This window comes from Corvus hawaiiensis, chromosome 1 (assembly GCF_020740725.1).
Source record: "Corvus hawaiiensis isolate bCorHaw1 chromosome 1, bCorHaw1.pri.cur, whole genome shotgun sequence".
Classification (NCBI taxonomy): domain Eukaryota; kingdom Metazoa; phylum Chordata; class Aves; order Passeriformes; family Corvidae; genus Corvus; species Corvus hawaiiensis.
In genome coordinates, this window is record NC_063213.1 from 40835854 (window position 1) to 40858225 (window position 22372).

At 40.3% G+C, this 22372-nt stretch overlaps 2 protein-coding genes across 4 annotated transcripts in view; both read left to right on the plus strand.

Annotated features, from left to right (window-relative positions):
- Nucleotides 1-15315, plus strand: part of NGLY1 (N-glycanase 1) — a 37378-nt gene extending 22063 nt beyond the window's left edge. For both annotated transcript variants that reach the window (XM_048301792.1, XM_048301800.1), the window contains exon 12: nt 225-15315. In XM_048301792.1, the coding sequence (XP_048157749.1) occupies nt 225-400 (176 nt within the window). In that variant the 3' untranslated portion in view covers nt 401-15315. The remainder of the gene's footprint in view (nt 1-224) is intronic.
- Nucleotides 15316-18160: 2845 nt separating this feature from the next.
- TOP2B (DNA topoisomerase II beta) overlaps nt 18161-22372 on the plus strand; it is a 60612-nt gene continuing 56400 nt past the window's right edge. The window contains exon 1 of one of the 2 annotated variants that reach the window (XM_048301773.1): nt 18161-18562. In XM_048301773.1, coding sequence (XP_048157730.1) covers nt 18506-18562 — 57 coding nt within the window. In that variant the 5' untranslated portion in view covers nt 18161-18505. The remainder of the gene's footprint in view (nt 18563-22372) is intronic. The other variant, XM_048301782.1, reaches the window with a different exon arrangement.

Consider the following 22372-nt stretch of genomic DNA (forward strand, 5'->3'; position numbering starts at 1 on the left):
CTACCTACAACAGAGCAGGGCAAGAAGGAACAAAGAGTGAATACAAGATACTTGTGTCTTACTAGGAAGGATAGATGCTTCTGTGTCTGGTGGCAAATGAACCTGAGTAGCTGCAACTGAGATCCTTAAATATCCATTACAGCTTAGCCTTTTTAACGTGCATTATATATTATATGCTGTCTGGAGCTGTGGCTTACTGAATTATTTATCTTTTCCTCCAATAGATAAAAATCTTTGCTCCTCTTCAGATTTTTCTGGAGCAACGGAAGTTGTGTTGGAAGCAGTTCTAAATGGAGGGGATGGTGAAGCTGCATGGCAACACACACAGCTGTTTAGAGAGAGCTTAACAGGATATGGAGAAAATTGCTTGGAGATAATTATAAAACTCAGTGACCTCTGAGAATCTGAACTGCAGAAATGTATTTTAGATTCCTTGAAGACATTACACCATGGATACAACATGAAGATTTGGTTGGCAATTCCTCTTCATCCTGCTGGCAGCTTATTTCCTGTTTCACTGCTTCCATTAAACCAACTTGAAACTGTACGTGTATTGAATAGGTAAACATCACAATGAAAACCTCTTTGCTATGAAAACACCAAAATTAAGGGATTGAACCATAAAGTACCCTTTTCCTAAAGTTTACAATGAAAAGGAAACAATTTTTAGGAAGCAAAACATGATCGTAGAAGCACAAAGCAATTGTAATTGATTTTAATTTGGAATTTTGGGATTGGCTTGCTGTTTTTTTGGGGTTTTTATAATCTACTAGGAAAAATTGTTTGAATTCTGTTTTCCAATTACAACAGATGCTTGTGATGATTTTAAAATAAGTTAAACAGATTTAGACATTTTAAAAATGTTTAATTTTGTGTAGTATCCAGAAGTGCTGAAATTAAGTTAATTTTAAGATTGCTTCAAAATTTCCTTGTTAGATGTCTAAGTATTAAACCTGTGTTTAATACCTAGAACTATTTGGAAGCATGACAGTTGCTGGGAAAATAACCTCATTTTGAAAGAAACGTTCATTATGTACCTAAAATTGTCATGGCCTGTGATACGAAATTGAGGCTTAAAACTGAGTAAGAACATCATTTTTTTCTATGAAAAAATAGGTTATTCATTATAAATACTTTTTAATGCTATTAATTCAGATTTGCTTAATAAATCTTTTAAAAGGTAGGCATGTAGGTTGAAATCCTTTTAAGCTATTGTCTTGACTTGCTCTAAATACTATTCCCAAATTTGATGTAAAAGCATATACATCTTTTTTCATTAATGCAGTGTTTAAATTTATTTTCAGACAATATAGTAATAAAAATACTATCCAGGAGATGTCAGATGTTGCAGTGCTCTGAATAAAGCATGGAGTGAGTGTTCAGGTTAGATAGTCTTTGTCAGAATGTGAGGAAGGCTATGCCCGGATTTTACAAGAGATTTTCTATTAAAGAACTAAAATGCAAAGTTCAAACTATGGTTTTATTTTAAAATAAGTGAGAATTAAGGATGATGTTCTTAAGATCAGTGTTTTTAAAGTTCTTCTTCCTTTTTCTGACCTTTCCAACCTCTGTATTGATTTGAAGTGTTTGTCAAAAATAATTTATGTTGAAATAAATGTTTGCTGACCTTTCAACAAATCTAAGCAAATATAAAACTATTCAGATTTTATTAGAAAACTGCATATGTACAGTGAACACAGGCAACTTAAAAAATAGTAGATTATGGCAGCTCAGGAGTTTCAGGACAATATGTTATGGATTATATACTTTACTTCAAAATGTAAATGGACAGTTTATGAGGAGGATTACAAGAGTCTCCCACCCGTAATACAGAACAGCACAGTGATAGGGTACTGTATGGAAGGGTGTTTATCAATGCTTGACTAATGCAAAGTGAATTTGCCCATCTCCATTTAAAACTACTTATGTATGTGGTTTCAGCTAAATGCTTTTTCTGAGATTTTGAGTGGGAACCCAAAAGAAAAGTATTTTAGGCTAGTAAGTATACTACACTGGAAGAAAAAAGGAAAGGAAGACAACTCAGGTGCCACTAACGAACAAAATTTTTTCCACTTAATATTTTGATAGCTGAAAAAGTTACTGCATTAAGACAGAAATTGTTTTTGCAGTGTATTACTTAGAGGACCTTGAAGAATTGCAGAATTCCTAAATGCATCTGATAATTTGAAATCAGAAGGCAAAATAAATTCAAAAGTGGTAAGATAATCTTCTCATAATTTTGGTCAGAATCTCTGGGGGAAGAGTAATAGCTGCAGATAACTTAAAACTGTAAAGTAATTGAAGTCCATTTTTAAAATGTTTGAATGAATTAAAAAGATGGAAAAATGCCTTGCCAGTCTAATTAATCAAGAAGTACTTCTGTATATATAAGATCACATGCAATGAATAGAAGTGCTTATTTTAGGAAAGAATTAATAAGTAAAACACTCAGGCTGAATAGAGCTAACATGAAAAATTTAAACGGAACTCCTTTGGTTGTCTTTTGGAGTACCCTGTAAACAGTGAACACTTTGAATCTTGTCATACATAAGCTGTTTTAAAGGCACTAATTTTCTCTGTAGGTCTCCATTTCAGCCCAACTCTTAATACTTCTAAATTTTTTTTTTTTTTAAACCAGAGGTAATTCCTCATCCACAGTTGTTTAATGTTAGCTTACAGTATCCTGAATTTGCAATGTTATATGGTGGAAAGACCCGTGCTGCAATCTGCTCTAAAAGTATGGTTTTTAAGTTATGCTGGCAGTGGTACAATACTAGATGAGTGATAGATGTTGATCAGGGCACATGTAGATAGAAGTCAGTGCTTACTCAATTTTTTAGAAGTTTGAGGAGGTGGAGATTAAATGGGGAAATTAAAAATACTGTTGCCTAGAAATGTATGGCTTAATACAGGTAAAATGAGCAATGTTTTCTAGAATCCAGCTTAGTCAGTACATTTTAAAGAACAACTGGCTGTCCACTGTGCCATGTGTGGGTGCCTTCAATGGTTGCACTGAGGTGTAACAGTGAAATCTTTTCCATTAAAGTTTACATAAATACTGTACTACCCAGTTAATGCTTGCAAACTAATTTTGGGGTGCATAGCTTCCAACAGAACTATGTGGGAGCCTGTGCACAGAATTCTTCCTTTCAAACAAGTACTTGTTGTACTGTTGTCTGTCTAGCGTTGATCATCCAGCTGTTGATTTTGTCATATCCTGTTTTGATGCTTAATGCTTAGCAATTTCCTACACCCCAGGAAGTTGCTGGAAAGATGTATCCTTAAAATATATGAAGGAAGCCCCTTCTGGGCAGTGTAGAAAGAAAGCACAGGTACAAAGCACAGGTATGCAGGAATCAAGCAAACTTTGGTGTAAATTATATGCTTGCATTGAAAAGTAAGGAGTGAAAATTATCTTGTCTGGTCCTGTATGAAAATCTGCCTCCTTGACTCATCTGCTACCCTTGGAAGATTTTTCACATATAGTGGCTTGGATGTAAGATGTAAACCCTATTATGTGCAACATCAGGAAATGTAGAACACTAAAAATAAAGTGTGTTTGTCTCCATAGTGCGGTGGAATGAAAACAGATGGTAGGCAGCACATATGTCTGCCAGAAGCTGGGAACACCCATTTGCAGAGTTCTTGCAGTTCAGAACAAAACAAGCCAAAACAAAGGAACTCCAAGAGGGGCAGAGATTGTTCCAGGCAGATAATCAGGTTATCTGTCCTCCATGCCCACACTCCTCATTTCTTTACCTTTGGTTGCTCAAGCTAGAAATGGAAGTATACTACTAGTTAAGAATTTAATGGACCTCCTTAGTATTTGTCAAAATTCGCATTTCTTAAGTTTAGGCATTATTTAAAATAAATCCCTAATTCCCATTGTAGGTTCAAACCTCTGGGTTTGGACAAAATTTAAAGTTTTGCCCGTGTTGTCCAAGTTAATTCAACAACATAAAAGATGTGTCAGTGTTGAAGGGACTTCTGTATTGGCTTCATATCATATGGATGGAGAAGGAAATTGCAGACAGGTCCCTTCCTTAAGCACAGTTGCTGGAATAGACCTAGGTCTTTTCTATACTTTGAATATTTTGGGGGAATTTATTCAACATTATTGGCAGTAGTTCATCTTACCTGGTGCTGGTTCTGAAGGCTCTTTTATGAGGTACTATTGTTGCAAGCAATGCTCTATGCCTAGTACCTTATGGCCTCTCTAAACAGTAATCAGTGATGTCATGTGTATTATGTGTACCTATATGATCGCTGGTCATACAGCTGTAAACATGAGCAGAAGGGAAGAGTAATAGCTCTAATACCTGGGACAATTCTTTATGCTGGTCTTGGATATTTAATCCAAGCAGAAGGATAGTAGAGTTAAAGAAAAAAAGTCTAGTAGATAGAAAAAATTCCTTCTTTAGTAAAAGTTATTTATTTCAGGAGTAGAATTTTGAGACCTTGCATCCTATATTATGGCACTTAGGATTGACCAAGTAACAAGCCAAGGTCAAATATATGTATTTTAGGTTTACAGGTATTATGAAATGTGTAAGGGCTTAAATGTGACTGTGAACAAGAGAACAGTGATTTTCTCTGTTGTTAAGATTTTTGTTTTTATTCTTGGGCATGGGGGCTTTTTTTATGGTAAGCTTTGTAATTAGGCTTTAGCTTTGTTTATGGTTAGCCTGCTTCAGTTTCTGCAGCTTTATTTTTTTTCTCATCTAACTTAAAATATATTTTAATTTGCTTTTATTTATGTACATGATTGCAGCTGTATGGTAAATACACAATGACAAAAAATAAGTTGGTTTCTTTATTTGGTAAAAGGAGATAAAAGGGATAGATTAAAAATACTCAAACTCAGCAGAAAAAAAAGCAATAGTAATTAAAAGTGATGATACCCAGAAACCATCAAAATTACCAGGACTTAATAAAATTTTATGGTGAAAGAAAATGAAATGGACTACATAAACTGGCAAAAGTAGCTTCCAGTGACTGACCCTGTTTTTGAGACATTTTACAGTATGTTCATTTATATTTAGGTCCCTGAAAGTTTTCAGTAGAAGAAAATTGCTGAGACTAGTGAGCAGGTTTTTTCAAAAATCTGTCTAATATTTAAGTAATATCTGGGTTTAAGTATTTTTTTATTTTTACTTGTTTAAGCTATAGATACAATTTTAAAATTAAGAACAGGGTCCTACTGCTTGTTATAGATAATTTCTTCCTTTGTTCCAGTGAATAATCTGGATCTTTGATTGTTGAAAAAGTGTGTTTAGTGACATACTGCATCCAAGAGCTTTAGGTCCACATTATCTGTTAAGGATGTGAGATTTCAGTGTGGGATTGAGCACCTGCTTAGACTTGAAGGACTGAGTCTCCTGTTAGAGGTCTTATAAACTGGGGGAAAAGATGATTTCTCTATGTATTTTGATTATGATGTTTCGGTGTATGTTCTGTTAACTTGATCCTTTTATTCCATAATGCTATGTGTTATTTCATATCCTTGGAACTTCAGTAACATAATGTATTATCCTTGAAGTCCGAGGGGAACATATTTTCCCCACTGAAAATCATCAACTAGCAGCTTATCTCTGTCGCAGTCAAGAGGAAATGCTGGACTTACTTTAGATAAGCAGTTCAGATAACGATACACAGACTCCCTTGTGAAACAGTCATAAGGAAACTGGCTGACGTAAGTGAATGAAGACATCCAAGAGCACTGTTTAGGCAAACTTGTGCTAAAGTAGGTGGAACAGTTGGTCACAGCCTCTTAGAGGCAATGGAAGCAGCAGCGAAGTACAAAATGGAAGGAGAGAGCCTTGCTTCTCGCCTCTGCATTATTACCACTGTGATGGGAAGGATGGAAGGTAATGGAATATGTGTGTGTCCATGACTGCATTATATTAGAAGTCAAAATAACATAGTTAAGCTGCACCAGCTTTTATTTCTAGCCAAAGTGCCAGGGCAATGTATGGTGTATTAAAAAGCAAAGTTCACTACTGGCAAAAAAAGATGTAACACTTTATTGGCCAAAAGGGAAGTGCCTGGTTTTGGGCTGCATTAAGAATTGTGGAACTGTTCTGGTTTGGTTTAGTATGAAGCATGCCCAAAACTGGTTTTGATTTGTGTTTCCTTTTGTTAGGGAGTGTAGCTTGGAGTTTCTGCCTGAGTGTGCTAACTGATTTCCATGATGTTGGCAATAATGGTTTAAAAGAGAATAGTCCCTCCCCCTTCAAAAACTAAAACAAAAGATTCAAAATAAAAAATAAAAACACCATCACTGAGGATGTAGGAGCACAAACAGGAAGTGTTAGAGGCTGGAGTTTAATTTTAACACTTGAGGACGGAAAAAAGTTAAGATCAATGCTGATTAATGAATGTCAAATTTGCATAATTTGGGGGTTGTTTAGAAAAGCTAATTGTTTCATTTTTTTTTAACCAAATATTTTTTGAAAGGAATATGTATCATCATGGAGCCGTTCAAAAGGAAACGCCACCTTAGAAAGTTCTTGCTCAAGTGTCAGTACTATACTCAATCTGCCTTTATAAGTTGTCTCAGCCCCTGACAACATTATTGGTTGTATCAATTCTTCCTCTGCACTTCAAAGTCTGTCTTTGACAATGATATTTTTTAAATATAAATCCATTTGATTTTTTTTGAATAAGGGTGAAACCCCAGAGTTCATATTCAGTGCAACAGAATTTGCAATTTTTCTTGACTATGCACTGTAACTATATATTCTGCAACTTCATTTTATAGTTTTGTTTCACATTTTAAGGCTTGCCAGTAATTCATATTTGTACACCAGCTTATTGATGAAAAAAAATTAATGAGTGACATAGAGATATGAAGAAATGGGCATTCAACTAAACAGCATATGAATAACTTTCTGAAGATACAGGGAGACTTACATGCATTTCTGGCCCACAGAAACAAAATCTGGGATACGAAACAGACTAAGAAACACTTGTCAGAATACATCTACCTTTTCTACTTTTGATTTCACTTGCTTCACATATGGGACTGATTACCAGTCATGTGAGGAAATTCAACCTTTTATAAATATTCAGTGAAAAATACAAGGTCCATCTGTGAATAGAGTGGCTGAAAGATTCTGGATGTAGAAAAAAATGAAAAGAAATACAATCAATTTCTAAAGAAAATGAGATTTACTGGCATGTGATAACCAGTTCAGTGGAAATCAACTAGAACCTATTCTACTCCAAGGATTGCATATTAAATCCGTAACTGGGGAATATTTTATTGAAAAAGTTGTATGGAAGGGGCACTCCAGTCATGTAGTGTTACTTGTGGTTGGAGCAGGAGTAACCACGAGCAGAACTGGTCAGTGGATTTTGTGTTTAACACATTAGAATGAGAAAACCGGGACTAGCATTACATGTTAGCATTATATAATTAGTAGTGAGATGGAGGGATTCTACAATGAAGCATAAGCAGATGCTTTGTCCATGTTTTGGAAGATTCCTTTGTTTAATGTGTGATATCAGTTGTCTCCTGGGGTAACCCTCACTGTTGTCTTCACTCTTAAACGCTCTTCCACATTCCCTTTTTCTAAACTAGTGGTTTTCATCCTTTGAAGCAATGTCTGCAATGGCAATCAAGGCAACTTTCCAGTGACTCAGAGGTAGGATCTGGGCGCTTCTGCACCATCCCTGGATTCTGTCCTTTTCTCACTTCCCTGCTGTATCACAGGGTGGTACCCCAACCCCATACAGCCTCCATGCATTCCCTAGTTTATGACAGCTGCTGTTCCCTCTCTGGTGGGCAGTGAGAGAAGCAAGCTGACAGTATGGATGACAGTAGCACGGTCTGCTGAGAGAATTCCTTGAATGTGGTCCTCTGAATTTACCACAGTCGTCATTGCTGGGAGACTTTGTTCGCCTCTTTTATCATTTTAGTTCCTACCTGCTTTTTGTGTTGTGTCATTTTGTCGTGTGTCCCCCGACTCCCCATGACATATTCATGGGACAACTGAATCCTCAGCCCCTATCATTCCAGTAATGTGTCCCTCACTGGTATCCTCCTATGTCCCCGGTATCATTCCTGTTCCCAGCAAGTCCACTGGCCACCAAGAATAGCCTGCTGCAGGCCTGGTAACATAGGCCTTTTCTCACATCATCTTAAGACCCACTGTCTTCCAGGAGCCTGAGGGTGGTGTAGGGCCTGCAAGGCAGGGGAAAGTGAAGCAGCAGCCATTTTAAGGGAAGGATTTTAGGACCAACATTAGAACCTAGTGTTTTTGTATGGTTGTGCTTATAGTTCAAAAGGGCAATGAGGCTCCTGACCAAATGAGCAGATTTTACTTCTTGGGAAAATTTTTCTCCATATCTCATAGAAACACTACAGAAGGACAACTTCAGAAGTTGCCATGGAAATTCAAAGAACTGAATGAATGACTATACATTAAGTTTGCATGCTGTGCTGCAGGTATCTGTTGTAAGACTAGAATGCTGTGATATTTTCAATTTAACTCCAGAGAATAACCCAAACAAATGCTGAATTGAGAACAATATTTCATGCCTTTTTGAAAGATTAACTATTGCTTTTTATAAATATGCAAAGACCTGTAGGATTAGAAATGCAAAGCACGGCATTCACTCCATTAACATGCTAATTCATTTAGAAGGAATTGAAAAAGTAGTTTCACTTATTTTATTTGCATGTTCCTGCTAGTCTGTTACAGAACCTGTTAAGCCACCATGCCTGAGGCACTGTTAACAACCCCGGAGGGAGCACCAGCCTTACGGATCATGGGATGTCCCACCATGGACAGCATGGGAGTAGCTAGGTCAAGAGTGGGATGACAGGCACTGCAATCTTCCTGTTTGTAAAACACAGATAAGTGATCATAAATTAGCAGGGCAGATTTAAGCATTAAATGGGAGCTGGAGGGAGGCGTGGGAGCGCTGTGTTCTGCGTGTAGGCTCCGCTGGGAGTACGTCTTGTTATACTGGGAAGCTTTGGAGTGCTGTGTGCTGTGCCTGGCTAAGGAGATGTTTGGCTTTGTGGCTAAAAGCAGTCATGCTGGTTTGGTGAAGCAACTCAGAGCTGAAGCATGTGCAGTGGGTTATGTTTGAGTGCTGCAGCTTGTGCTACGTTCCCATGGGTTGGTAAATGTGCCTGCCTATATGGCCTGTAACTGTGCTCCCTCTTTACTCTGTAGTTAGCTGGTGTGGTTCTGCCTTTGCTGTACTTCAACAGCAGCTGTCAGGAAGGAAAGTATTGTTTTCTCTGAATTCTCTTAAATTCTGCACAGCAACTCAAAATTGGTACCTTTAATTATTTGGGTGAATGGATTGTTTGATTAGAAAGCTGAGGAAAGCTTTATGATTTGAGAATTAAATGTCGCAAAGAACCATATGTATGCAATTGATCTCTTAAACTTTAGCTGTTCTGTGACTTCAAGTATTTCATTGTGTTTTCAGCCTTTATGCCAGTGTGCTCTTTCATCATCATTACTCATGTCCCAGAGAACTGAGTCCAACATATTTTGGGAGAAATGATAGAAAATAATGAGCAATTAAAAAAAACTAGGTTAGCAAACCAGCGGAATTCTCATGCATGAGAACTAAGAAGTGACTTTTCAATAAACTAACTGTAAGATGTAAAGTAAAAAAGGAGTTTCCATGCTTCCTATCATGAGTCACAAGAGAAATGAACTCGGCAGAAAAATGTCATGTTTCAGTAGCATGTCCAACATGTCTCAAAGGGTGCAGGAACATAAAAGAATCTGTAATAATATGTCTGTGTTGTCCCGAAGAACTAATGTTAGTACTGGTTCCAAAGTAAATGGAATTCTGACATGGTTAGTGTCAAATAGTTTCAAAAACTGCTAGAAAAAATATTGATACATAAACTGCATTTTCTAATTTAAGACACATCAGAGGAAGGAAAGCACTGAATGGGACAGAAACTGTTACTATGTTGCAATTTCTGGATAATGTGTATTGTCTTTTCATGAAAACCTGACAAATTCATCTCACTTACCTGGAAATAGAAGAATGTGAGTAGCAGTAAAAGCCAAGGTAAAAGGAACCACACTACTTTCAGATAAATTTCAAGAGCTTCAGAGCTTCCCACTCTTCAAAGGCTTTCTGCTATAAAAGCTTCCAGCAGAAGAGCATATGTGGAATAACAAAGCTCAGTAAAAACCAACTAAATGAAAAGGAAGGTGAGTTGTTATTACAGTTCTATAGCATGATGGTAAAAACTTTGGCATAAGCTTGCTATGAGGCACAGTACAGGAAATATATTCTCTCTAGCTGTTATCTAGGAGCACAGGGTATCACTAAGTTGTTCCTTGCAAAATTAGTTTTAAAAAAATGAGTGTGATTATAGTATAACAGTTAACAGATTTGTTGCAAAAATAGATATGCTGCCTTTTTTCACACTTAGATCTGTCAGTAAGATAAAACATACAGTACCTTTTCTTTGCTTCATAGTTTGCAAGAAATGAAGGAATAGTGTAAAAGAACTGCATTGATGAAAAACATTTTCCTTTACTGTTCTGCAAGTTAAATCCACTGTAGGTTTCAAAAAGAAATGTATAAAATAATGAGGACTACAGCGTCCATATTGTTTAGGTTAAAAAAACCCACAGGTATATGTGTATCAAAGCAAGTTACTTTTAGCACATCCTGTAGATGAAAAACTTTTTTCTACAACATTAAAGTGAATTCACAAATTATTAAAGCACATGTATTCAAAGTCATTCAAAAGACTGTTTTTCTTCCTCACAGGTGACAGCCAAGAATCTTAAATCAAAGAAAGATACGCTATGGTCAGGATGCAGCTTTCTGAGGTGCTTAGAAATGGGAAGATGCTTTTGGAAACCATGCTGGACTGAAGACCTAGACTGAGATTCCCAGACTCTAATAAAAGTCTGGCATAGCAAAGTGCTGGCTCAATGATGCCTAAGCAGTCAAACATATTGTCCTGGCCAGTACTGAAAGCTGTTGCTACTGCAACTTCTGCTGCCTCTACCAGCAGTGGCTACACAGTGAGCAAGAGGCATATAAGAGCCACTGATCTGGGTGATTTTGCTTCAGCTGAAAACTGAGGTAATGTGTTCTTATATTTCTCTAAGAAAAACAGGAGCGCACTAAGGATAATGAAGAATCTGCAGAGCTGATTGGAGCAATGTGTAAGGTATGTAATGGAAAGAGAATATAAGCAGTGTTAGTGGGGTAAAAATAGAACAGGAGACCATAACCTAAACATAAAATGATGTTTAATGTGTTGCATTTGGTACTTTATTTACCCATTCTCCTAATAAATACAGCAAGACTAAAATGCTAAGCAGAAACACCACTATTGAAACAAATAATGGAGGACAGCTGCATGGTATCTGCGAGAGAAACATTCAGACCCAGAAATATCAACTAAAACAAAGGGATAACAAAAGATTTTTTATTAATTTCTCATCATCTTTGCTTAATAATAATACCTAAGGAAAACAGAAAAGTGCATGAAGCAGCTAGCAGTGACCATTTTAAAATGCTGCTTGCCCAATCACCCAAGCTGTTGAATTACATAACTCCTATTGAAAGAAATAGGACCTGCTGCTGCCAAGCTTTGTTACAAATGAGGCCACCTGAGAAACTGTTGAATAGCTGACCTATAACAAGTAATTTTTAGGGAGTTGTAAATTCAGATAATGCTTATGGTTAAGTGCGTGGCTGAGTCTTGTGTACATTTTACCTGTTTAGCTATACCCTTTATTTTTTTTTAGTTCAAGTATACATCTTATTTTTGTAATTACTTTCTCAAAGACTTTTGAAAAATTAATTCTCAAAAGCCTTAGAGTAGTCTGCTGACATAAGTAAGCTGAAACAATGTATTTAAGCAAAGAGAATTATTAGTAAACAGGTTACTGGAAAGAATAACAACTTCAGTCAGCTAGAAAAGAATATTCACAAAACAGTATTTCTGTGTAAACTTCCTTTTCTAAACTGCCTTGTAATTGTCAGAAGAACACGCTAAGCATATTCCCTGTGCTGTGGGCTATAAAAGAGTAATTCAAATTTTAGGCCATCTAGTACCAAATCAAAAACATCATGGTCTAGTAATTCAAAGCACTAAGGCAGTATAAACTCAAGCTGCGAGTATAAATTTGCTCTAAGGGTTTCTTCATTAATTTGTTGGATAGGTAACTGCAAACTCTGACTGTCTGTGATTCTGCTATTCCATGCCTGACTAGACCCTTCATAGTTATCCCAGACTTTTCTTTTTGTTAGTTACTTCTTCTTGTCTTCCCCACTTTCTGTGCTCAGGTGTATTTTTAGCTCATGTCCTCATGTGTGCCTACCCTATCCCTCTTTCAGATGGATGTTCACAGATAATTCACCCAACTCTTTTGTTGCTCTTTGCCTCAGATATTAATTTGTTCAAGTATTCCAAAACTTGTGGCCTCCTTCTCTTTTGCCTTTGACCTCAGCATAAACTATGTGGGTGTATTGGGCACACTTTAATGACATGCTCTGCCTCGGTGGAGGTTGAGCCATCTGCCTCTCTTGGGTCTTTCCTGAGACTTTTCTCTTCTTGGGTTACCACAAGAACCACACAATTCCCTTCTGAGAACGGGAATGCAAATGCACATCCTGACCTAGTCATCATTGATTCCAGTCAAAACTGGTGGTACAGTGAAGCTGTGCAGAAAAGCTTGGCCTTTCTATTTCCTCCTCATAACTACTAATCATAAATCAAAACATAATGTGTCTGAGGTGATTGAATTTTAGCTCAAGAGAGCAAAGTACCATCTCTTCAGACATTTTGCAGAATAGTGGTTTCTCTGCTGTCTACATCAGTCATCACTTTTCCCCACAGATTCAACATACCCACACATGCCTTGTATAGAAACAACTCCTTCACCTTCCTGTCATTCCAGGAATGAGTAGACATGACCTTTTGGTATTAGGAAGCAGTCTTGATACTCGGAATCTATCATGGATTTCTGTCTGGAAGACTGCAGAAACACACTGGTAGTAGGGACCTTCAATGAACAAGGAGAGTCTTCCTGGGTAAAAATGAATTGTTGCTCACATTTTCTTGCCCAAACAGTCTTGGGTGAACTACTAGGAACAAAACTTCATGTTTTAGTCAAAAAGAAATTCCAAATTCTTTGGAAAGAGAGAGCTCCTTTTCAGAGGGGCTGGAGTAGAAGGACAGTAAGAAAGAGATACGTGGCTAACATCAGAAAAGCTACTCTAGGAAAACCTAGCATGCTTTGCAATATTCATCCCCCTGAGCTCAGGGGAGTGCCTTTCTGAATGGCATGGCATGCCCAAACCTTGCTGGCTGTTTGCATCCTCCACGCTGATTAACAATGCTATAATGCAGTTGGTGATTCCCAGCCACCAAATCACAGCAATCTGCCTCTCGGCTCAGTATAACTGCTGAGATGGCCACTGCTATCTCATGTATGTTCAGCACAGACCTCAAAATACATCACTTTCTCCATTCTGTGTTTTTTTCCATTGTCTTTGTCCCTTCAGGTGTTTGCAGCTTTTCCAACTGCCACAAACTCTTCTAAAAGACTCAGATGTTAATAGCATGGATACTAATTCTATTAATGTTGAGAATTCCTCCCAGTATGGCCAGCTCAGCCTCCTCTGCTTCATCTCTGCATGCAACTTCTCTTGCTGTATGTGGTCACTGCACAAAGGAGCTTTCTCCTATACAAGGAATTTCAGTACAAATATTTTTAATTTCTATGACCAGGATCTGCCTTAGCAATAACTTTGTTTATGCTGTTCAGTGAAAATGTGTCGCAGTTTAAGACTGAGCTGACAGTAAGGAGACTGGGTGGGCTTGGATACTAAAGCACTTCTCGTCACAGATAAATATTTAAACTTTACGAGTGACACAACTTCCCTGTTCTGTATGAGACCGAGCAGTTCAGGCTAGGGGCCAAGCAAGTCAGTGTGATGGTCTCTAACACAACCTGCCTCTTCTGCAGCAGGGAGATGGTGTGATCCAGGAAGAAGTCAGATGGGTCAGTGCAGCAGTCCCAGCCATGAGATGGGCAGTCCATGACAGAGCCCAGGGGTCCCTGTAGCTAACTGTGAGGACTCTGCTGGACCTCTTCCCCAGCAACAACCTGGAAGTAGCATTCACAGCTTGCCCCACTTGGGTTTGCCACACCTCTGGCAGCAGCACAGCACTTAACAGGTTAGTCACTGTGGAGGAATTGGAGGGTAAACAGGGTTTAAGCTGTCCAAACCCTCTGTCAAACTGTCACAAAGTGGTATGTTGTTCCTGGAGGATTAAGATGGAAATGACCTGGTGTTTTTCAAGAGACTGGTTCTGGAACAGTCTGGCCCCAGGAATAGCTACTGACAAACGTGCCATGGATACATCAGGTATGTAAGTCCAGGGCACGGTTCAGCTGAGAGTGTCAGGCAGTGCATTGAGAGTGCACACCCACAGAAAAACACTAGTGTGGCCTCTTGCTAATTCAACAAAGGTGTTTGAGATACAACTGTGTAAGTACACATGACCTGGCTAAATTTATATAGTTAGGTGATCCAGCCATGGATAGACTTTTCTTCAATACTTTGGAACCATGGCCTGAAACTCATTCACAAGCAATGGAGTACAAGTATGTTGGTCACTCTCATATTGTACTGCCACAACCCTACTCAATAATTTGATCAATTATTTCAAAATTATGTTAATTAATTATAATGAAATTTAAAAATGCAGTAGAATATGGAAATTACTTTATTGCAAGTGTAAATATTTAATATTAAAATATGCAATGTTTGTTTATACCTTATTAGAACTACATACAATGTGGAATGTATAATGTAATGGGCATCAACTTAGCTTCATAAATATTTTAGCACAAGATTACACTTTTTCCTTTGTAGTTTACGGAAAAGTGAGAGCTGTGATCGGTCATTTAAATAAGTGGTTATATCCGAGTATGTTCACAGAGTAGATAAATGCACATAGTTTCACAAATAGTCATGTTTTAGGCTGAGTCCAGAAAAGCTACAGGGAAAGAAAAGGTTTTATTAGATAGCAAGTAAACTAGAAGCAGCAAATAACTTAGAAAAGATGGGAAGTTTGTGCATACCAAGTACAGAAATACTAAGAGATCACACATACAGCTGTCTTACTGCTAAAATGATTGAACACAAAGTAGTATTACAATAAGTATTTTGCTTACTAAAAGCAGTAGTGAAACTGGTTTAAGTAGATTATTATTTTGAAGGTCTGTAGGGTACTTCTATTTATGTTATGGTCTCCAACTATGAGGACAAGTAAATCTCCAATGAATTGAAACAGGACTTTGCGTGTACTATCTCAAGGGTTTAAAATGTCACACAATAAGTGTGAAGTATTTGACATAAACTGGTAGTGCGTAATTTGGGCATGTTGCATCCAGTAAAGTATTTCCACTCCTATCAAAATGTTATGGCACTTGAATTTGATTCACGCTCAAATCTACTTCTGTTTTAACAGGGATCACTTAAAATGTGATGAGCAATCCCATTTCACTGCATCACCTCTGCAGTCCACAGAAGCAGCTGCTTGTAATCTCGTGAGAACTTTGTCCCACAATCCTACATGACTAGGAATGGAACCACTCAGCATACACATATAAGTATTAAGGATAAAACCAGCATCAACAATAAGCCAGTAACATGCTGTGCAGCTAGTGTAGTATAGGATGAGAAATAGGTAAAAACCAACTTGGAAAAAGTAATTTCAAAGACTAAAGAAAATGCTTGGGGGAATGTCAGCATTTCCTCATAAATCTGCTCCAGCGTGACACAGACTGAACATGTCTGACCATGCACGTTCAAAGATCAGTAACTGCCAAGAAGAAACTCCCTCTGTCTCTCTCTAATGTATATGGAATTGGCTGCCTTCAATTGAGATGGCTATCTTCTACTTGGCTCATGTTACAAAAGGCACACTTCCCACACTAAGAACAGCCTATTTACTAAACAGCTGGAGCTAATGAGAACGCGGTACACTAATGTTTGGGACTTGCTCTGTTTCAGACTTACTGTCTGAATACAGTAATGGTCCTCTACCAGTGCAAAAAGCTTTGAACAGATGCACTCCTTCTGTTTTCTCTGATTCTCACAATATTCATTGCAGCAGTTCACTGTACACGATTCATTTTAACGGGTCCTACATATAAATTTGAGAGTTTGGAAAAAAAAAGAAAAATCAACATGGTTCTAATCAGCAAGCCCAAAATTCTGAAGCACTCGGCATACCCCTGCAAGCGTTGCCTTCTGGTTCTGCATGAACTGCTCTTTATCTTGCCCAAAGTAGAAGAAAACACAGCCTGCAGCTCAGAGGTACATGCAGCTGCAATAAAACTAGGCTGGAACAGATAACTTACTGTCCCTTCTAGGCAGATGCCATTATTTTCCATAATCCCTGTGCAGCACTTAGTTTAATAGGTTCCTTAGAAACTGGCAGAGTAAAATTATGCTAAATAAGCAATATTTACTAGAAATTCTTCTGATCCTTCCCTTGAGGCATAATTGAACATTACAACTGACTCCTCAAAAGTGGCTGTTCCATTTCCAATCCCTTTACTCCTTAGCAAAAGCATTTTGCAAAAGGAAAAATCTTTAAATTATTGCTCCTTTCAAATGATTCTCTTTGGATACCAATTTGTTTACTAGCTTAGATGCAGTGCTCCTACTAATCCCTCCTTTTGAGACTTTACATTCATAATAATTCAAGGAGTGGAACAGGCTGGACTAGGTAGGTCCTTTGCATTTCACACAGCAGAATGAAAATTACTAATTGAGAAGCTGCATGTGGTGAAGCATTTTTCTAAGCTTATTAAAAAATCTGATTATAATATTTATGGTCATATATATATATACACTTTTGGAAAGTATCTAAAACTGTACATATTTTTCATGCTCGTACCTAAAATGACATGAATTTTGGGTTTTGTACGTATCATTTAGGCCTAGGACACAGATGCTAAGTTACACCACAGCATTTTTTTCAAAAGGGCAGATATTTTAGAACAGGGTTGTGTGCTGTGTACAGAACGGGGTGCTGTGCTCTGTGGCCCTGCATGGTGATGCTCAAGTGTAGGTTAAAAGATCTGTGAGCTGTCCGAGTTAACTCCTCGGGCGATCCCCAGGGCCCAGAAGAGGGCAGTGGGCTGTAAACCCTCCTGCCTGGAGCACCGGGACTGCCACCCTGCTGGTACCGCCGCAGGTCGCAGAGGTGGCGATGGCAGGGATCAGTTACGGGACTGGCGGAGAGGGGGCAGCTGCCCGCCGCACCCCCGGACACCTGTCCCACCTCTCGCATCACCTCTTCTCCGCCCGCGCATCGCAGCATCATCCACCTGGAACACCAGGAAAACGGGACAGCCGTGCTCTTCCAGTCTCCCCACCAATTTCCCTGTGTGGTCACGTGGAAGCGAGGCCTCTGCTTTCCCACCATCTGAGGTGGGCTGAGGCAGCCCGTAGCTGGCCCGGCAAGTGGGCGCTGCTTCGCCCCGATCCCCATCCCGATCCCGATCCAACCACTCCACCTCCCCTCGCGCCGCCCCTCGCGCGCGCCGCAGCGCCCCCGTGCGGGCCGTTTGCGGCTTGTTGCCACCCACAGTGACGTCACACGCGCCCTCTCCTTCTGGCTTCTCCGATTGGCCGGCGCCGCGCGCTGCCTTCCCGCCTCCAGCGCGCGATTGGCGCGCCTGCCCGTGATTGGCGGGCACAAGGCGCGGGGGGAGAAGAGGCCCCGGCCAGCTGCGTGGGGAGAAGCGGCCGCGGCGCGGACGCGGAACGGGGCCGGCGCGGTTGTTTATTGTCTGTGCGCGGCGCCCCGGCGGCTGCAGCGGTTTGGGGGCTGTGCGGGGAGGGGACAGGGAGGAGGCGACGGCGGGGGAGCGACACCGGGCACCGGGACGCAGGGTGGAAAGAGGAGGGGAAGAAGGAGGGGGCCGGGCCAGCTCCGGGTGTGCGTGTGTGCGGGGGGCACGGGGAGGGGGGGTCTGCGCGGGAACGCGCGCGCGCGCGCGGGGCGGGAAGGGAGGGAGGGAGTGAACGAGGGAGGGAGGGAGGGAGGGGACGAGGGAGGGAGGGGGAGATTTTTTTATTATTAATCTGTTTTCCGGGCCTTTGTGGCTGCGGGGGGGGACGGCCCGGGGGTGAGGAGGAGGGCGGGAGGCAGCAGCGCTACGGCGGCGATAGCGGTGGCTGTTGTTGCTGCCGCTGCCGCCGCAAGGCGAAGGGACCGGCCCGTCGTCCCTTTAAACTAGCGAGAACCGCAGGCCCTGCCGGGCCCGCCCGCCCTCTCGCTGCCTCCCCCCCCGGCGGAAGGGGCGCTTTGTGCGGGCCCCTCGGCCGCCCTTCCTCGGTGCCGGGGCGCCGGTGAGGGCGGGAGAGGCGCGAAGGGCGGGCGCGGAGCGGCCCCAGGCGCGGTGTCGGTGCCGGCTCTCCCGGCCGCCTCCGAGCGCCCTCGCCTCGGCTGAGGAGAGACGGGCAGAAAATGGCAAAGTCTGGAGGAGGAGGAGGCGGCGGCGGCAGCGGCGGACTGACTTGGGTGGTAAGTTGTGGGGCTGCGTTTTGTTGTTCGTGGGGTTTGCTGCTCGTGTTTTATTATTATTTCTCTTTGCGTCCCTTGCGTGTGTGGAAAGAGCGCGGGTTGGCTTTGAAAGGAGAGAAGAAGCTGAGGGCTGGCCTGGAAAGGGAAGCGCTGTAGAGCCGCCGCTCGGTGGAGGGCTCCGGGGTAGGAGGAGAAAACCTGGGTTTGGAATTGGTGTTACAGGAGGGGAGCTTTTATCCATGGGGGGGGTCTCCTCGGGGTGCTGGGAGCCGTAGGGAAGAGGTCAGTCTGTGAGCAAACAGGTGGGAAGGAGCCTCCCGCCCTGGGAAGAGCGGGTGGATCATCAGGGCTGTCTTGAAGTCGCTGTCCTCCACAGCGAGATGTGGTCTGTCTGTCCCGCCAGAGTTGCAGGTGTTGCGTCTTGTTCCTAGAGCAAAGCCTTTGCGGGCTAGCAGAGGGGCTCTGTGTTGATCCCATTTTCTTTTCTAGCTGTGTGAAAGGGCAACACCTGAAGTTCCCAAATTTCAGAGACAGGGAGCAGGAGCTCTGTGCTTGCTCTTCCATCTTGGCATTCAACTTCATCATCTTCCAGAAGCTGTAGCTCTAGCAGACCTGAGAGGGGGTGTTTTACTGCCTTTCGTGGATTGGTTGGAAGTATTAAGATTAGAGAAAGTGCTGGTTATAACTGACTCCAGAACTGGTGAATTCTTTTGAGCCTCCTTATAGTCCTTTGAGAGTTCAAGCCCTGGCTCCCAGTGCAGAGGTGCTCTCCCCGTCTGTAGTAACAGTGGATGCTCTCAGGTTTTGGTGAGACCTGAGAGGAAGGAGGAGCAAAGGTGACCTGAAGGGGTCTGGTTCAACCAATCAGTAACTCCCCTGCCTTTCTCTTGTTCAACATAGAGGGGTAACTTCTTTAATGTTTAAGCAGAAGACACTGTATCTTTATTGATAGGCGGTGAAGTATCTTTAATCAAATACATGTGCATCACAGAGGTAGGAACTTCTAACAAGTCTTGCTAAAGAGGGTAACAGTAAACTCATTCTTGTGTCCTTCTACATCTTGGAGCTGTAAAGAAGTACTATTGGAGTGAACAAATCCTGTGTGTTCTGATGGTGGACTATTTCCATGGCTCTAATTACTGCATTTTATGCCGGTAATTCTCTTTAATTTTATGAAGGTGGCAGCATGGAAAGGTATATAAAAAAATGTGCAAGTTTCTGGGTGTGCCACTTGAAATTAGACAGTTTAGACATGGGAACAGCCCTAAGTTGAAAAGCTAAAATTACTCTCATTTCTTTCTGCAATACTTTGTGATCTTTATCAGCTGTGGTCTTTGGATGGCTCTTCAGAATTAAGATTTTTACCATCTAGGTTCGACCAAGTAATTGAAAGTTTTACAGCTCATACAGAAAGCTGCAGAATGAAGTGTGAAAATTACTGAATAGGCATTTTTAATGAAACATGTTCTTAAATGTAATGGGGTTGAAATTATGGTGAGTCAACAGATTCCTACAACTGGAAATGATCAAACTTTTCGTTCTCTAAAAGCAGTAAAAGTTAAAAGTGTTTTTGTCAGTTCAGAGTAGTTGTAGGGAAATAATCAGATTTTAGTTAAAATTGTGTTCATTTATTTTTTCAGAAAACAGTGGGACATTCTTTCTTTCTCTCATGTGCATTTTAAAAGATTTAAAAAGATTTCTGAGCCAGCTCCTAAAGCCAGACCTGTTCCATGCCAGCTGTAGAACACTGGCATACAAAAGAACAGTATTGTTGTAATACTGAAGTGGATGGGGCCATGGCCAGTGTGCCAGGCTGAAAAATATGTTGGTTTAGGTGGTGGTTCATTTGTGGATGATCATATGCTGTCCTTGAGGGTGAGAGGTACAGAAGTAGGGACAGAATAGTTTCAGCTGTCTGGCTTTAATCTGCTTGCCATATATCTGCTGGATATGCAACCACTTGCAGTTTGGTTGTAGGTCGTTTTGAAACCACCTTGATTTCTTTAGAGTTCTTGCTAGTGTGTTGAAACCACTAGAATGCTTCTCTGTCTGAGTAATGTAGTCTCTGTAGTTTGTGGTTTCTTAATAAGACCACGAGTTAAACAATTGAAGGGTAACAGAAGAAAGTCTGGCCCTAAAGATGAGGAAACATTTAAAACTTGGTGGGATGTTAATTTATGTTCCAAACTAGCAGATCCTGTGTACATAACCTAGTTGCTCCCATTTTAGTGAAGAGCTGTGTGTGTAACTTCAGCTTTGGGTGTGATTCAAAGAGCATGCTTGTAGGTAGGAAAGAATTACATGCAGTTGTGAAAAAGGAAAGGTACTTCCTACGATAGAGAATTTGCCCTAGAGTGAATTCCATAACGAGACATCATACAAGCATCAGGTGATAACCTACTTTTACTTTTAAAAGCAAAAGGAATTAAATGTTTATGGACACAAACAGCAAGTCCTCTGTGTTTTCAGCTGTAACAGGACTTGAAGAAATATAACTAATTAGCTGGTAAGCAGGCACAATTACCAGTGTTGGGGACACATGAGAGTATAAAAACTGAAAATATTTACTGGGAAAATGATTTAGCATTATTTAACTGAAGACAAACCAAGATAACCTCTGATTTATAAAATGTACTTATTTGGTTTTTTAATAGCTTTTTTTTTTCTTGGTCTCGTTGATGATTTTCTGAAACCAACTTGCAGCTCTGCACTCTAGTAGTTGGTAGAAGGTGGAGTTTTGACCAACAGAGTGATATAAATTACTTTTGGTGGGTGATCTCCACGTGTCACTCACAGAAGTACTAAGTTGTATTAAGAGTTAGTTATAAAAGCATGGATTTGTAACTAGAAGAGTTTTCATTGGTGAAATGTAATGGCATTTTCTAATGCTAGAAAAACTTACTTTGAACAAAAGAAATAATTCTTCAACCTCTGTGTTTAGGAACTACAGAACATGAATTGTAATGGTACAGTAATAGCACTTAATCTTTTTTTATAAATATGCCTTTTATAGTGAAGGCAAAGCCATTGCAAGTAATGCTCTGAAGTGCATTGGTTCTGATACAATGGTAATGCTCACAAAACTGAGTATTTCAAACAAGCAACGTTTAATCACTTACTTCTGTCAGTGTTTGCAAGAGTTTCTTCTTGACCCTAAGAGCTACATGAACCTGATAAATGGAAGCTGAGACTACTGATAATAATTTAGAGCTTTGAACACCACTTCCATTTTCCTGTCCTTGGTAAAAGGGACATGTTTCAGCTCTAGGAAATGCTAGCTTAAAGTGAATATGTGCTGAGTGTTCATGTGACTTCTCTTTTAAAAAAATACCATTAATATCTGCTCCTTGGATGGAGCAGAAAGGAAATAAGGTATGTTATTAACAGATGGAAATATTGCATATATTTGGGTTATACTTGTTTGAATAAATACAGTAGATGTGTATATTGGTAAGTGAAAAGAACCAGCCTTGTCTTTCTTTTATTGTTTCATTTGAAATCAAATAGTTTTAACTGTAATAAAGGGATGACTTTCAGTTTCATTTGGCTTTTAATTAAAGAGGATTAAAACAAGTCTTCCTCTTGAAAAATGTCCGATAACTTCTACTGATGTGCCATAATTCGCTGGTTATGGTTCCTGCACTGGGTGGTTTCTAACTTTATGGGTAGGTTTTATGCATCTGAAATCTGAACTGGATCTCTCCTGCCCCAGGGATCTGCCCATCACTGTTACACTGAGCTTTTTGACCATTCATCTGATTTGGGAGCAGGGGCTTTTGGATGGGGGCAACACAGGAATTCCCTTCTTCT